At 55.7% G+C, this 15,221-nt stretch overlaps 2 protein-coding genes across 2 annotated transcripts; both read right to left on the bottom strand.

The window, feature by feature from the left end:
- Positions 1-773: 773 nt before the first annotated feature.
- On the bottom strand, positions 774-4,371 carry LOC101101962 (intestinal-type alkaline phosphatase-like). The gene is made up of 11 exons (XM_027963985.2): positions 4,214-4,371; positions 4,018-4,134; positions 3,788-3,903; positions 3,422-3,596; positions 3,170-3,342; positions 2,836-2,961; positions 2,676-2,748; positions 2,444-2,578; positions 2,161-2,352; positions 1,828-1,944; positions 774-1,698 (listed from the first exon to the last, which is right to left on the bottom strand). Exons 1-11 carry the CDS (start codon positions 4,278-4,280, stop codon positions 1,403-1,405), a joined length of 1,587 nt encoding a protein of 528 aa, XP_027819786.2. The 5' UTR covers positions 4,281-4,371; the 3' UTR covers positions 774-1,402.
- Positions 4,372-11,590: 7,219 nt separating this feature from the next.
- On the bottom strand, positions 11,591-14,516 carry LOC101109419 (intestinal-type alkaline phosphatase-like). The gene is made up of 11 exons (XM_027965314.3): positions 14,450-14,516; positions 14,255-14,371; positions 14,025-14,140; positions 13,659-13,833; positions 13,408-13,580; positions 13,025-13,159; positions 12,865-12,937; positions 12,632-12,766; positions 12,352-12,543; positions 12,008-12,124; positions 11,591-11,886 (listed from the first exon to the last, which is right to left on the bottom strand). The coding sequence occupies exons 1-11, from the start codon at positions 14,514-14,516 to the stop codon at positions 11,591-11,593; spliced, it is 1,596 nt and encodes a 531-aa protein (XP_027821115.2).
- Between the last annotated feature and the right edge of the window lie 705 nt (positions 14,517-15,221).

Below are 15,221 nucleotides of genomic sequence, written 5' to 3'. Positions count from 1 at the left end.
TAAATGGAGGGTCCCTTTCTAGGAAGAAGAGTTCCCTGGACCTCCTCCCCACTTCCTGTTTTTGCCTCCGACCCTGATGCTGGGAAAGACTGAAGGTGGGAGAAGGGGACTACAGAGGATGAGATGGCTGGATGGCATCACTGACTCAATGGACATGAGTTTGAGCAAGCTGAGTTGGTGATGGTGGTGAGTTGGTGATGGACAGGGAAGTCTGGCATGCTGCAGCCCATGGGGTTGCAAAGAGTCAGACATGACTGACTGAATGAACTGAACTGAGCCCTGTAGGGAGTGGCATGAATGTCCCCCCTACCCCTCCGCCCACACCCTCAAGGAGCTGGGAAGCAAGAAGCAAACACAAGTTTATATTGGTCTCTATCTCTTGAGAGCTGCATCTAGTGGACCTCACAGGACCAAGGAGGTGACAAGCCACCAGATGACCACCTGGGCGTCAGGCAGGGAGGTAGGAGGGGTGAGCACTGGGGCTCAGGAATGTCCTTCTGTTTTCAGAGAAGGTGAAAGCCTGGCTTCGGGGAGGGGAAAGCCCCAACGTGGTACCGCTGCTGGCCTCACGCTCCCTCAGAGCCAGCAGTATTGCTCTGTCCTGCGTAGCTTCCACCCTCACCCCCTTTGGCCTTTGCTCAATGTCAGCCCCTCATCAGCCCCTCCCTGACCTCCTGATGTGAATCACAACCCTGCCCCAACACCCCTCAACACACACACACACTGTGCCCCCACCTGCTAAGGGCTTCTCTTCCCACACATATACTCCCATATCACACTTGAAACAGTTTATTTGAGGGCTGCTTCCTCCCTCCCAGGAGGGCCGGGCCTGTGTCCCCACCCCCAGCTCTCCCGCTGTTCCTGGGATCTTCCAGGGGCACCGGGGCCATCCTCACAGCAGCTGAGAGACTGGGACAAGTCTCCTCTCCTCTATGTCGCTGTAAAGATACCTCTGGGTTCCTAGAAGGGGCTGCTGAAGACTCTGGAGGGCTGCCCAGCACTCCTGGCCCCAGATGTCTCTTTGGCCAGCGAGACGTTCCAGGAGGACGGAAGCCACAACTTCCCGGGAGCCACGCCTCCCGGAAGGCAGGCAACCAGAAGCCACGCCTCCCGGAAGCCCCCAGTTGGGGGTCTGATAGGCCCTGGTCCACTGTGGGGGACACCTCTGGTGCTAGCCTGGTCCTCAGGCAGGCCTGTTGGGTGGGGAGAAGAGACTGGGTGGTCTGCGGCCCTGCCTGGAATATCCTCGAATATGGGGCAGCTCCTCAAAATAGCTGGGGCAGACCACCGAGGTCTGGGGCACTGAGGACTGTGGCTAAGTCAGGATCTTAACCTCCGGGATGTTTCCGGTCCATCAAGGTTGGGGGCAGGGAGGAGGCCCTGAGGCCCGGGTGGGTGGGGATCAGTGCAGGGTGGGCACCAGCAGTAGCAGTAGGGCCCCGGCCAGCAGTGCCAGTGAGGATGGGCAGGCAGCCTGGTGGGCAGCGTCCGAGGGACCGCTGGGGGGCTTTGGGTTGCAGTCGGTGGTGTAGGGCTCCACGCAGGCAGCAAAGGCCATGACGTGAGCCACGAAGGTCTGCTCCTGCACGCCGTGCATCAGGTGTGCCCATGGGCCTCGTGCAAACACTGCCACGTCCTCACCACCGTGGGTTTCACCCCCTAGGGGCACTGCAGCTTGCTGCTGGTACTCGGGGTCCACTGAGAGGAGGGAGGGGATTCAGGGAAGGAAGCAAGGTGGCCCCCCCTCCCAGGAGTTCCGGAGTGGTGTCTTCCCCTCCTCCCATCCGCCCCCGACCCTGCTCCCCAGGCCCCGCCCACTGCACTCACTGCTCTGCTTTTCATTCACATCGGGTCGTGAGCCCATGTACAGCCGGTACCCCGGGCCGTTGCCATAGAGGAGGGAGGTATAGTGCTTGCCATCTCTGGCCTTGCCATCAGCCAGCCCTGCAGGGAAGAGGGGACCCCGTGATCACACTGACCCCATCCTTTGGGGTGCCTCCTGCATGCTGAGCTCAGGCACCTCTCGTTTGTTCACTGGTTTAATCCTTACCAGAGTAAAGAAGGGCAGTTACTATTTTTACTCCAATTGGCAGAACTGGTTCAGAACACTTTGTGCCAGGTAACTTAGGGGCAAGGACCTGCCACTCTCCATGGGATTACCGAAAATGGAGGTTCCACGAAGTGGGTAGCCACCGAAAGTGAAGACATGGGAGTGGTCGGCGGTGACAAGGGTCAGTGTGTCTGCTTCACTGGTGAGCTGGCTAGCCTTGGCAATGGCGTTGTCGAACATGATCGTCTCATTCAGCGCCCGATAAGCTATGTTGGCATGATGTCCATGGTCAATGCGGCCTCCTGCAAGAAGGTCATGTGGAAGGTGAGTGATGCCAGACCCACCCTGACTGCCACCCCTTACGCCTCTGATCCGCAAGGAGCTGCCACTCACCCTCCACAAAGAGGAAAAAGCCCCGAGGGTTTCTGCTCAGCACACGCAGGGCTGCCTCCGTCATCTCCTCCAGGGATGGGTCCGTAGTGTGGTCTCGGAAGATGTCATAGGCCATTTCTCCTGGCTGAAAGAGGCCTATTGGAAACAGGACCAATGGTGACCCTCAAGCTGGGGATGGGAGGCCCATGGCACCCATCCTGGGGAGGACAGTGAGGGTGGGTGGGGTCGTTACCCATGAGGTGTGTTACGCTGGAGTCACTGGCTGCCTGAAGGAGCGCCGTGCGGTTCCACACATACTGGGCTCCCTGGGAGAGCAGAACCAGGCCTCAGCCCATAGCCCGACACCTCAGACCCAGCCCTGCTGTACCCCTGCACCCATGAGCCCCCATCACCTGGTGCTTGGCCTGCCACTCCTGCACCAGGTTCCGCTTGTCCTTCCGGACTCCATTCTCATCTGGGTATTCAGGGTCTGGGGTCCCCTCAGGAAACATGTACTTTCGGCCTCCACCCAGGATCACCTGGAGCCAGAGATTAGGGCAGGTGGGTTTGGGTCCTGGCTGGCCCTTTACTCACCCCCCTTCACGCAGTCCCTGCCTCCTCAATCAGGTCTGTGGGATGGTTTGTCCCCACCAGTTGAGACCCCAGGACTGTGGGTTGCCTGGAACTGTATTGAGAGTGTATCCCACCCCCTCTGCCCAGCCTCGCCCTGTGCCCATCATGTCGCACATCAATGTCCATGTTGTAGACCAGCTGAGTGGCGATGTCCTGGCAGCCATACGTCTGGGCATCGGCAGGCAGGTCAGCGTCAGAGAACCAGTCTCGATTCACAGTGTGCGCGTAGACCCCGGCTGGGGAGGCATCCTGCACCCTTGTGGTGGTCACCACTCCCACTGACTTCCCTGAGGGTGGCAGAGGTCATGGTGGGCCACTGAGGTCTCTGAGCCCTTCCCTGCCCAAGAAACTGACTCCCAAGCCCACCTGCTTTCTTGGCCCGGTTCATCACAGATGTGACCTCATTCCCACGTGTCGTGTTGCACTGGTCGAAGCGGGCGGCTGCACTTACACCAATGGTCCTCATGTTGGTCTTGACCCCACACAGGTAGGCGGTGGACGTGCCTGCGCTATCGGGCACATCTCTGTCCACGTTGTATGTCTGGGGGCAGAAATGCCTTCAGCTCTGCTGGAGTAGACATCCAGCTCCTGACCCAGGCCCTGGGCCCATCCTCACAGCCCCCAGCCCCTATCTCAGCCCCCAACCCTCCTGGAGCTTTCCCTCCTACTCTGCTTCCTAGGCCCACACCCACCCCTCTGGTGTAGACCACCCTGAGGCCACTCGGCCCTTACCTTGGACAGAGCCAGGTATGGGAACTGGTCCATGGCCAGGGGTGTCTCAGGTCCCAGCTTGCCAGCCATCTGCCCCTTTAGGATCCGAGCGGCTGTCACCGTGGAAACCCCCATCCCTGAAGGTACACACTGTGTCAGGTCTGAGTCCCTGGGGCCAGCCTGGGCCTGCCGGCAGCCCTGGGCTCCAGGGTTGTTGGGGGACAGGGGGTGGACTGGCCTAGTGCACTCACCATCGCCCAAGAAGAGGATGACATTCTTGGCGGCTGTCTGGATGGGCTGCAGCTTCTTAGCCACATCGAGGGCCTGGGCAGCCTGGCGGTTCCAGAAGGCGGGGTCCTCCTCCTCGACTGCCCAAGGGGAGAGTGGAGGTCGGGTCAGCCTGGGGTCACCCCGGTGAGTAGGGTTCCCTGGGAGCTGCCTGGTTACCTGGGACGAGGCCGAGGGAGAGCTGTAGCCGCAGGCCCAGCAGCAGCAGCACACAGGCCCCCTGCATGGCTGTGTGATGGCGGAGGGTCAGGATGGGACCTGGGGAGGCCGGATCTCGGGCAAGGCTGGGACACCAGGTTACAAGCTACAGCACTGGCTGCCCGGGCTTAAATCCCTTCTATAAAAGTCTCCATGTCCCTCCCAGTGCCCCAGGTAACCACACCCTGCCCCTTACCTGCCCTGTGACTTTGAGCCCTGTTGCCAGAGGGATGTGGTGGGTGTGGCTGAGCCTGCTGGAGTCCTGAGGAGGCAGGTCCCTCCCTCACAGGATGGTCCCCAGCTGTCTCTTCAAGATGGGGTGGGGATTAGGGTGCAGATATCTTAGACCTGAGGAACACTTTCAAGGTCTTGACTGAGGCTCCTCCTATCCTTCTGCTCACCAAGTCCTGTGGGAGAACCGTCTCTTCTTCTTATGCATGTTTTGTGAGACTCAGTGTTGGTTCTGGGTGCTGAGGGAGGTGTACTTGGAAGCACAGAGCCTGGGCTTGGGGCCCTAGGTCTGGTTTCCTGAGGCAGAGAGACACTCTACTTCTCAGCAGGCTTGATCTGGGCTGGAGTGGGCACTGGGCTAGATCGGGCCCCTCTGCCATGGAGAAGGATGGGGCTGGAGGTGACAGCAGAGTGGGGGCCTTGTCTTTGTCTTAATTACTGAAGGCCAGACTGGTGAGCACTGATGTTTACGTGTAGTCAATCAGTCAGTTCAGCTTCTCAGTCGTGTCCGACTCTTTGCCACCCCATGGACTGCAGCATGCTGGCCATCACTGACTCCCTGAGTTTGCCCAAACTCATGTCCATCAAGTCAGTGATGCCATCCAACCATCTCATCCTCTGTCATCTCCTTCTCCTGCCTTCAGTCTTTCCCAGCATCAGGGTCTTTTTCAGTGAGTCAGTTCTTTGCATCAGGTGGCAAAGTATTGGAGCTTTGGCGTCAGCGTCAGTCCTTCCAATGAATATACAGGACTGATTTCCTTTAGGATTGACTGGTTTGATCTCCTTGCAGTCCAAGGGACTCTCATGAGTCTTCTCCAATACCACAGCTCAAAAGGATCAATTTTTTGGTACTCAGCTTTCTTTATGGTCCAACTCTCACATCCATACATGACTATTGGAAAAACCATAGCTTTGACTGGAGGGACCTTTGTCAGTAAAGTAATACCTCTGCCTTTAATATGGTGTTTAGGTTAGTCATAGCCTTTCTTCCAAGGAGCAAGCGTCTTAATTTCATGACTGCAGTCACCATCTAAAGTCTGTCACTGTTTTCCGTTGTTTCCCCATCTATTTGCCATGAAGTAATGGGACCAGAAGGAAATGGCACCCCACTCCAGTATTCTTGCCTGGAAAATCCCATGAATGGAGAAGCCTGGCAGGCTACAGTCCATGGGGTCACAAAGAATCAGACGTGACTGAGCAACTTCACTTCACAATGGGACCAGATGCCATGATCTTAGTTTTTTGAATGTTGAGTTTTAAGCCAGCTTTTTCACTCTCCTCTTTCACTTTCATCAAGAGGCTCTTTAGTTCCTCTTTGCTTTCTGCCTTAACGGTGGTATAATCTGCATATCTGAGGCTGCTGATATTTCTCCCTGTTAGTGTGTAAGGTGCCTGTAAAGGGCCGGCAGGGGTGAGTCCAGTGCTCAGTACATGACATTGACCTCCTCTTCTTTAGACAGATAGATGGAAGGCAGGGCTGAGTCTGTTCTCTCCACAGGTCGTTCACACACTCACAAGTGTAGCTCATCATAAGGAGCTAAGAGGTTTCAGTAACCCCAGGTTAGGTTCAAAAGCATTCCTCCCATCTAGCAATCCCAGTTCTGGCTGTGTGTCCTCAAGAATTGAAAGCAGCATCTGGAAGAGGTATTTGCACACCCACATTTGTAGCAGCATTATTCACAGTAACCAAGAGGTGCAGGCATCCTCGACCATCCACAGCAGACAGATGGATAAACAAAGTGTGATACAGCTATAAATGGAATATGATGCAACCGTAGAAAAGAAGGAAAGTCTGACACTTTCTACACCATGAATGAACCTTGTAGACATGATGCTCAGTGAAAAAAAAACACTCGCAAAAAAGACAAATGCTATGTGATTCTACTTCACTAGGTAGCTCTAGTAGTCAAATACATAGAAAGAGAAAGTTGGATGGTGGCCTCCCAGCACTGGGAGGAGGGGACTGGGGACTTGTTTAACAGATACAGACTTTCAGTTTTCAAGATGAAAAAGTTCTGGAGATCTGTGGCCAACTATATGAATAGACAGCACTACTGAACTGGGTCATAAGAATGGTGAAGAAGGTAACTTTTTTCTCCCTTTTTAAGCTTTCATTTTTTTCCTGCATAGCCAGACATTCAGGATCTTAGTTTCTCCAGAAAGGATGGAACCTGCCCCAAGTGGTGGAAGTGGGGAATCTTAACCCCTGGACCACAGGTTAAGTCCCAAGATGGTAAAATTTACATTTTTCTTTAAATCAGAAATGTTTTTTGGACTTGCCTGGTGGCACAGTGGATAATATCCACCCACCTGCCAGTGCCTGGGACACGAGTTCGAACCATGGTCCAGGAAGATTCCACGTGCCCTGGAGCAACTAAACCTGGGCGAGACAGCTGCTAAGCCTGTGCTCTAGTGCCTGTGAGCCACAACTACTTAGGCTGTGCTCCACAATTACTGAGGCTTGCCCCGTAGAGCCTCGGAGCCCCAGATAATTCACCCCAGTGATGCAATTACTGAAGCTTTCCCGCCCTAAAGCCAGCAAGTCACAACTATGGAGCTTGCGCCACTAGAGCCTGTGGTCTGCAAGAAGTCACTGCAGTGAGAAGCTTGTGCACCGCAACTAGAGTAGGCCCCACTCCCTGCAACTAGAGAAAGCCTGTGTGCAGCAAGGAAGACCCAGCACAGCCTGTAACATATATATAAATACAGAATCCCCAGGTGGTGCTAGTGGTAAAGAACCCGCTTGCCAATGCAGGAGACCTGACATGAGTTTCATCCTTGGATAGGGAAGATCCCCTGGAGGAGGAAATAGCAACCCCCTCCTGTATTCTTGCCTGGAGATCTCAGGGAAAGAGGAGCCTGGGGAGGGGGGGGCGGGCTATGGTCCATAGGGTTGCAAAGAGTTGGACACCACTAAAGGGACTTAGCATGCAGACAAATAAATATAGTGATGTGTACATGTCAAAAAAACATTTCTTTTCCAAAGAAAAAAATTCCTTCTTGCAAGCTCCGCCCACCCCAGTGGATCTTGGTAGCCCCTCCCCAGCGTGCCCTCCCCTCAGGCAGAGCCTCTGGGCTCCTCCTCCCTTGACCTGCTATTCACTCACTCAGCGCACTGATCCAGGGTATCCTCTACTTGCCCTCTAGCACAGGGGTCCCCAACCCTTCCAGACTGAGGACTGGTACCTCCCATTAGGTCAGTGGTGGAATTTGATTAGAAATAAAGAGCACAATAAAATGTAATGCGCTTGAATCATCCGGAAACCATCCCCCTTCTTTCTAGTTTGTGAAAAGTTTCTTTCAGGAAACTGGTCCCTGGTGCTGAAAAGGTTGGAGACCCCTGCTTTAGAGTACCTGCCTGCTGGGGGTGGGGGGCATCCTTGCTGCCTCTGTCCCCCATCCCACAACTGCCCCTGTCCCCTGCATAGTCCGGTGCTCAGAAAATTCTTGGCTAAAGGTCAGGAGGAACTAACTCCTGGGCAGGCCCTTAATTAATTGATTGATTAATTAATTCTTTTGATCAATTAGGTTAAATTTTTGTTACTCCAAGATTCGTCTTCAGTCCAGTGTATTTTGACATGAAATGACTGTAGATTCATACGTGGTTTTAAGAAGTAATACAGACATCCTTTGCATGCTTTCTCCAATCTTCTCTGACGGTATGACTCACAGATTTTCACATTTCTGTTCAGAGTCGGCCGTTTTACCTGCACTCACTTGCGTGTGTGTGGATTCTGTACCATCTGTCACATGTGCGGGTTCATGTAAACGCGCCACAATCAGGACACTGAACAGCTCCAACCCCCAGGGCCCTTTCTAACCACCCTGCCCTCTGTCCCTAACAGCTTCCTGTGTTCCTAGTGTCATTTTAGGGACTCCCTCTTGGTCCACTGGTTAAGACTCCACACTTCCGCTGCCGGCGGTGGATGTTCCATACCTGGCCTTTGAACTAAGTAAGATCCTGCATGCTACATGGTGCAACCAAAAAATAGATAAATAAATAAAACCCTGTCATTTCCAATAAGTTACAGGAATGGAACCACCCAATCTTTGGAAATGGTCTTTTTTTTCCTAATTCCTAAGTCTCAGCCTAATTCTTTGGGGATTTAGTGGAACAAGGCTCAGTAGTTGACACCTTGTATATGGGGTTGAGTCGACCCTAGGTCTTGTTTAACCATTTACATGTGGAAGGACCTCTGGGCGGATTCCAGGTTTGGCTGTTGTAAATAAAGCTGCTGTGGGAATTCCCTGGAGGTCCTGGGGTTAGGAATGGATATCTTTGCTATTGTGGGCCTGGGTTCAATTCCTGGTCATGGAACTAAGATCTTGCAAATTGTGCAAGAATGCCAAAGGAGAGAGAAAAAAGAAAAACAGCACAAATCTGCACTTACAGGTTTCTGTATGAGCATTCCATTTCATTGCATTTTTTGGCATATATGCTCAAGAGTGCAATTGCTAGGTCATATGGTTGCTGTGTGTGTAGCTGTTTTTTTTTTTTTTTTTTTTTAGGATCTCACCTCCCCCCAACACCTCCCCCGGGGTTGGGTTGGGCGGGGAGGAACTCCCAAACTGTTTTGTAGAGTGGCTGCACAACTTTGCATTCTTACTTGCAGCGTATGAGGAAGTCAGTTTTTCTGCATTCACACCGCTTGGTGTTGCCACTGTTTTTAATTTTAGTCATTCTGATAGGTATGGAGTATTTACTCTGGCTGCCCTGGGTCTTTGTTGCTGAGCATGGACTTTCTGTGCTTGCAGTGATCAGGGACTCCTTTCTAGTTGCAGTGGGATGGCTTCTCACTGTGGTGACTTCCCTCTGTTGCAGAGCGCAGGCTCTCAAGAGCTGGCTCAGTCGTTGTGGGATTAGGACTTGGTTGCCCTGCAGCATGTGGGAACTTCCTGGATGAGAGATTAAATCTGGGTTCCCTGCCTTGGCAGAAGGATTCTTAGCCACTGGACCACCAGGGAAGTCCCTAAAGTTTCTCTGAATATTCTTCTTATAATGACATTAAATGATCAGGAGCTACGATCGCTCTCAGTTTCTTAGGAATTTTCTCCTGTGCCTGAGCGGAACTGAAGACCAAATACAAACCATGTGTCACTTGCAGTAAACAAAGGGTGTTTGTCCAAGTTCCCGCCAGGGCACCTGGCTTCCCGCTCTGGGCCTGAGTTACCTGAATGAGATGAGAGCCTGTTCACGCTCCCTCCCCTGGAGCCCAGGGATGACCAGGCAGCAGGCAGCATGGCTTCTGCTCTGCAGTAAGAGATAACACCTCCGGTCTTGTACTCCAGGGTTATGGATGCCTGGGAGGCCAGGCCAGCTCCATGGAGCCTGCTCTGTGTGGGATGGTTGTTCCAGTCTCTCTGTTCTCTGGAAGAAGGCCTTGTCCTATGGGGTCTCATCCGGAGCTCAGCACCCTCCACCATTTTCCCCATTTGCCACCCTGGGCTCTTTGGGCCCTGTCTCAGCCCCACTGTAGGCGCTGTCAGCTGGGGACAATGCTGAGCTCCTTGTAGCACCAGGGGATCCATGAGGGTGGGGAGGGAATGCCCTCTGCCTGCCTCCTGCCCTCCCAATCTCAGGATGTCCCCTGGAGATGTAGTGACAGTCCTACCACTCAGATGAGAGCAGGGCAGCAGCTGGGAACAGAAAGGCTTTGAAGATCTAGAACCAACCCATTCCTTCCCCAAATGCAGAAATGGAGGCTGTCTTTCTAGGGCAAGTGCTCCTTGGGCCCTCATCTCCACCTCTCATTTCTGTCTCCCACTAGCCCTGTAGGAGTGGTATGAATGTCCCCACAGGAACTGGCATGCAAGAAGCAAACACAGACTTATACTGAAAGTAGTGAAATTCACTCAGTCGTGTCTGACTCTGCAACCCCAGGGACTATACAGTCCATGGAATTCTCCAGGCCAGAATACTGGAGTCCGTAGCCTTTCCCTTCTCCAGGGGATCTTCCCAACCCAGGGATCAAACCCAGGATTCCCAAATTGCAGGAGGATTCTTTACCAGCTGAGCCACCAGGGAAGGCCTTTCTCTTGAGGGCCACATCTCGTCAACCTCATGAGACCAAGGAGGTGACAAGCCACCAGATGACCACATGGGCATCAGGCAGGGAGGTAGAAAGGGTGAGCACTGGGGCTGGGGTATGTCCTTCTGTTTTCAGAGAAGGTGAAAGCCTGGCTTTGTGGGGAGGAGGAAACCACAACTTGGTCCAGCCGCTGGCCTCACCTGGCCCTGCCGACTCCCTCGGGGCCCGTGCACCAATGTCTTCTGCATTGCTCCTGCCCTCACCACCTTTGATATTTGCTCAGTGTCAGCCCTTCATCAGCCCCTCCCTGATCTCCTGATGTGAATCACACCCACACACACCCACACACAGACACACACTCTGTGCCCCCATCTAAGGGCTTTTCTTTCCACATGTATCACTCCTGTATCACACTTAGAATAGTTTATTTGAGGGCTGCTTCCTCCCTCCCAGGAGGATGGGGCCTGTGACCCCACCCCCAGCTTCCCCGCTTCTCCTGGGATCCCCTAGCCTGGAAGGGGCGCCGGGGCCACCCTCACAGAAGCTGAGGGGCCTGGGACAAGTGTCTTCTTCTCTGTGTCACTGTCTACTATCTGTAATGGTACCGCTGGGTTCCTAGGAGGGGCCGCTGAGGACTCTGTGTCGAGGGCCCCAAAACTGTCCTGGCCCCAGACGCCTCCTTGGCCGGCCAGGTGCCCACAGATTGGGTTCTAGGAGGACAGGGAGCCACAGCTCCCCAGAAGCAACAGCTCCCTGGAAGCCATGCAACCAAAAGCCGCGCCTCCCAGAAGCCCCCACCTCGGGTCTGGTAGGTCCTGGCCCCTTGGGGGACACCACTGGTACCAGCCTGGTCCTCAGGCAGGGCTCTTAGGTCAGGAGAAAATACTGGATGGTCTGAGCCCTGGTCTTTCCTGGGGTCTGGGGCGGATCTGCACAAAATGTGAGGCCACCAAGATGGGGCCACTGAGGACTGTGGATATTACAGGAAGGTCAAACCTCAGCTTCCAGGTGGTTCGGGTCCACTGAAGATTCCAAGCAGGGGATCAGGAGTTCCCTAGGCCCGGGCCGGTGCGGGGGGTCAGTGCAGGGCAGGCACCAGCAGTTGCAACAGGACCCCGACCAGCAGTGCCAGTGAGGATAGGCAGGCAGCCTGGTGGGCAGCGTCCGAGGGACCGCTGGGGGGCTTTGGGTTGCAGTCGGTGGTGTAGGGCTCCACGCAGGCAGCAAAGGCCATGACATGCGCCACGAAGGTCTGCTCCTGCACGCCGTGCATCAGGTATGCCCACGGGCCTCGTGCAAACACTGCCACGTCCTCACCACCGTGGGTCTCGCTCCCTAGGGGCACTGCAGCTTGTTGCTTGTAGTTGGGGTCCACTGGCAGGAGGGAGGGGATTCAGCGTGGGAAGGAGGTGGCCATGACCTTGCCTGAGTTCCAGGCCTGAGTTCTCCCCTCCTGCCATCCCCTGCACCCCCAGGGCCCACCCAGTGCACTCACTGCTCTCGGTTTCATCCACATCAGGTCGTGAGCCCCAGTACAGTCGGAATCCAGGGCCATTTCCATAAAGGAGGGAGGTGTAGGATCCACCGTCTTCGGCCTTGCCATCAGCCAGCCCTGCAGGGTGGAGGGGACCCCGTGATTACATTGACTCCAGTCTTTGGGGCGCCGCCTCTGTTGCTGAGCCCAAGCACTTCTTGCCTGCTCACTGACTTAATCCTCACCAGAGCTCAGAAGAGCAATTGGTATTAATATTCCTCAACCTGGCAGATAAGGGGACTGGCTCAGAGCACACTGTGCCAGGTAATTTAGGGGCAAGGACCTGCTACTCTCCGTGGGATTACCGAAAATGGAGGTCCCACGAAGTGGGTAGCCACCGAAAGTGAAGACATGGGAGTGGTCGGCGGTGACGAGGGTCAGTGTGTCTGCTTCACTGGTGAGCTGGCTAGCCTTGGCGATGGCGTTGTCGAACATGACCGCCTCAGTGAGCGCCCGATAAGCTATGCTTTCATGGTGACCGTGGTCAATGCGGCCTCCTGCAAGAAGGTCATGAAAGATGGGTGATGCCAAACCCCTCCTGAGTGCTGCCCCTTTCCCCTTGATCTGCAAGGAGCTGCCACTCACCCTCCACGAAGAGGAAGAAGCCCCGAGGGTTTCTGCTCAACACTAGCAGGGCCGCCTCCGTCATCTCCTCAAGGGATGGGTCCGTGGTGTGGTCTCGGAAGATGTCATAGACCATGTCTCCTGGCTCAAAGAGGCCTGTGGAAATGGGATGAGTGGTGAACTGCAAGCTGGGGATGGGGGTGGGGGGCCCGTGGCACCCTTCCTGGGGAGGACAGTGGGGATGGTGGGTTTACCCATGAGGTGTGTTACACTGGAGTCATTGGCTGCCTGAAGGAGCGCTGTGCGGTTCCACACATACTGGGCTCCCTGGGAGGGGCAGAACTAGGCCTCAGCCCATAGCCCGACACCCCAGGCCTGGCCCCGCTATACCCCGCACCCATGAGCCCCCATCACCTGGTGCTTGGCTTGCCACTCCTGCACCAGATTCCGCTTGTCCTTCCGGACTCCATTCTGTCTGCCATATTGTGGGTATTCAGGGTCTGGGGTTCCCTCAGGAAACATGTACTTTCGGCCTCCACCCAGGATCACCTGGGGCCAGAGGTTAGGGCAGGTGGGTTTGGGGCTGGCCTTGGCTCTACCTTTACAAGCCCCTAACTATCCACCAGGTCTGTGGAGTGGCCTGTCTCCACCTGTACCTCCTACATGGTTACCTCCCCCCATTCTGGCAAACGCACAGAGACTCTGCAAGACCCCAGACTGTGGGTTGCCTGGAACTGGGACATGTGTTCCACCATCTCTTCCCAGCCCCGCCCTTAGCCCCTCATGTCACAACTCACGTCAATGTCCATGTTGTAGACCAGCTGTGTGGCGATGTCCTGGCAGCCCTCCCTCTTGGCCTGGGCAGGCATCTGAGCGTCAGAATACCAGTTTCGGTTCACTGTGTGCGCGTAGGCCCCAGCTGGGGAGGCGTGCTGCACCCTGGTGGTGGTCACCACTCCCACTGACTTGCCTGAGGGTGGCAGAGGTCACAGTGGGCCACTGAGGTCTCTGAACCTGTCCCTGCCAGGAAGCTGACGCCCAAGCCCACCTGCTTTCTTGGCCCGGTTCATCACAGACGTGACCTCGTTCCCATATGTCGTGTTGCACTGGTTGTAGCGGGCGGCTGCACTTACACCGATGACCTTCATACGGGTCTTGACCCCACACAGGTAGGCGGTGGTTGTGCCTGCGCTGTCTGGTACATTTCTGTCCACGTTGTATGTCTGGGGGCAGAAATGCCTTCAGTTTTGCTGGGGTAGACATCCAGCTCCTGACCCAGGCCCTGGGCCCATCCTCACAAGTCCCGGCCCCTATCTCAGCCCCTAACCCTCCAGGGGCTTTCCCTCCTACTCTTCTCCCTAGGCCCATACCCACCCCTCTGGTGTAGACCACCCTGAGGCCTCTTGGCCCTTACCTTGGACAGAGCCAGGTATGGGAACTGGTCCATGGCCAGGGGTGTCTCAGGTCCCGGCTTGCCAGCCATCTGCCCCTTTAGGATCCGAGTGGCTGTCACCGTGGAAACCCCCATCCCTGAAGGTACACACTGTGTCAGGTCTGAGTCCCTGGGGCCAGCCTGGGTCAGCTGGCAGCCCAGGGCTCCAGGGTTGTGAGAGGACAGGGGGTGGACCAGCCTAGTGCACTCACCATCGCCCAAGAAGAGGATGACATTCTTGGCGGCTGTCTGGATGGGCTGCAGCTTCTTAGCCACATCGAGGGCCTGGGCTGCCTGGCGGTTCCAGAAGGCGGGGTCTTCCTCCTCGACTGCCCAAGGGGAGAGTGGAGGTCAGGTCAGCCTGGGGCCGCCCCCTCTGAGTAGGGCTCCAGGAGCCGCCTGGTTACCTGGGACGAGGCCGAGGGAGAGCTGTAGCCACAGGCCCAGCAGCAGCAGCACGCAGCCCCCCTGCATGGCTGTGTGATGGCAGAGGGTCAGGATGGGACCTGGGGAGGCCGGGTCTCAGGCAAGGCTGGGACACCAGGTACCAGGTTAGTACTAGCTGCCTGGGCTTAAATCTGGGGAGGTTATGGTTGCCTGTTGTAAAAGCCTCCATGTCCCTCCCAGTGCCCCAGGAGGCCACACCCTGCCTCTCACCTGCCCTATGACTTTGAGCCCTGTTGCCAGGGGGAGGTCGTGGGTGTGGCTGAGCCAGCCGTGGTCCTGAGGAGGCAGGTCCCTCCCTCACAGGATGATCCCCAGCTGTCTTGTCTCCTCAGGGTGGGGTGGGGATTAGGGTGCAGATGTCTTAGGCCTGACGAACACATTCAGGGTCCTGACTGAGCTCCCTCCTAGCCCTCTGCTCACCAAGTCCTGTGGGAGAACCGTCTGTCCTTCCTTGATGTGTTCAGTGTTTTCTGAGGTTCAGCCTTGGCCTGGTTTGGTTCCCAGTGCTGAGGGAGGTGGGCTGGAGGCACACAGCCTGGGCCAGGGGCCTGGGTTAATTCCCTGGTGCCCTGAGGCAGAGATCCATGGGGTGGCCTGTCTGCCCTGGCCCCTGCTCAGCTCCTCACCAGACTTGACTTGGGCAGGAGGTATGGGCACTTGGCTAGTGGGGGCACCTGGGAGCCTGGGCCCAGCTTCTGCTGTGGAGAAGGATGGGACTGGAGGTGACAGCAG

This window comes from Ovis aries, chromosome 2 (genome assembly GCF_016772045.2).
Source record: "Ovis aries strain OAR_USU_Benz2616 breed Rambouillet chromosome 2, ARS-UI_Ramb_v3.0, whole genome shotgun sequence".
In the NCBI taxonomy this organism is placed as follows: domain Eukaryota; kingdom Metazoa; phylum Chordata; class Mammalia; order Artiodactyla; family Bovidae; genus Ovis; species Ovis aries.
The sequence above is the reverse complement of the archived record's forward strand: the minus strand, read 5'-3'. Positions and strand labels throughout refer to the sequence as shown.

Excerpts from the sequence above, each read along its gene's own strand:
- LOC101109419 (XM_027965314.3), bottom strand. The coding sequence starts at position 14,516 with ATGCAGGGGGGCTGCGTGCTGCTGCTGCTGGGCCTGTGGCTACAGCTC. Across the intron at positions 12,938-13,024 it reads AGTGGCAAGCCAAGCACCAG|GGAGCCCAGTATGTGTGGAA; the intron begins GTGATGGGGGCT and ends TGCCCCTCCCAG. Across the intron at positions 11,887-12,007 it reads TGTGGATGAAACCGAGAGCA|TGGACCCCAACTACAAGCAA; the intron begins GTGAGTGCACTG and ends CCCTCCTGCCAG.
- LOC101101962 (XM_027963985.2), bottom strand. The coding sequence starts at position 4,280 with ATGCAGGGGGCCTGTGTGCTGCTGCTGCTGGGCCTGCGGCTACAGCTC. Across the intron at positions 2,749-2,835 it reads AGTGGCAGGCCAAGCACCAG|GGAGCCCAGTATGTGTGGAA; the intron begins GTGATGGGGGCT and ends CTGCTCTCCCAG. Across the intron at positions 1,945-2,160 it reads TCGTGGAACCTCCATTTTCG|GGCTGGCTGATGGCAAGGCC; the intron begins GTAATCCCATGG and ends TCTTCCCTGCAG.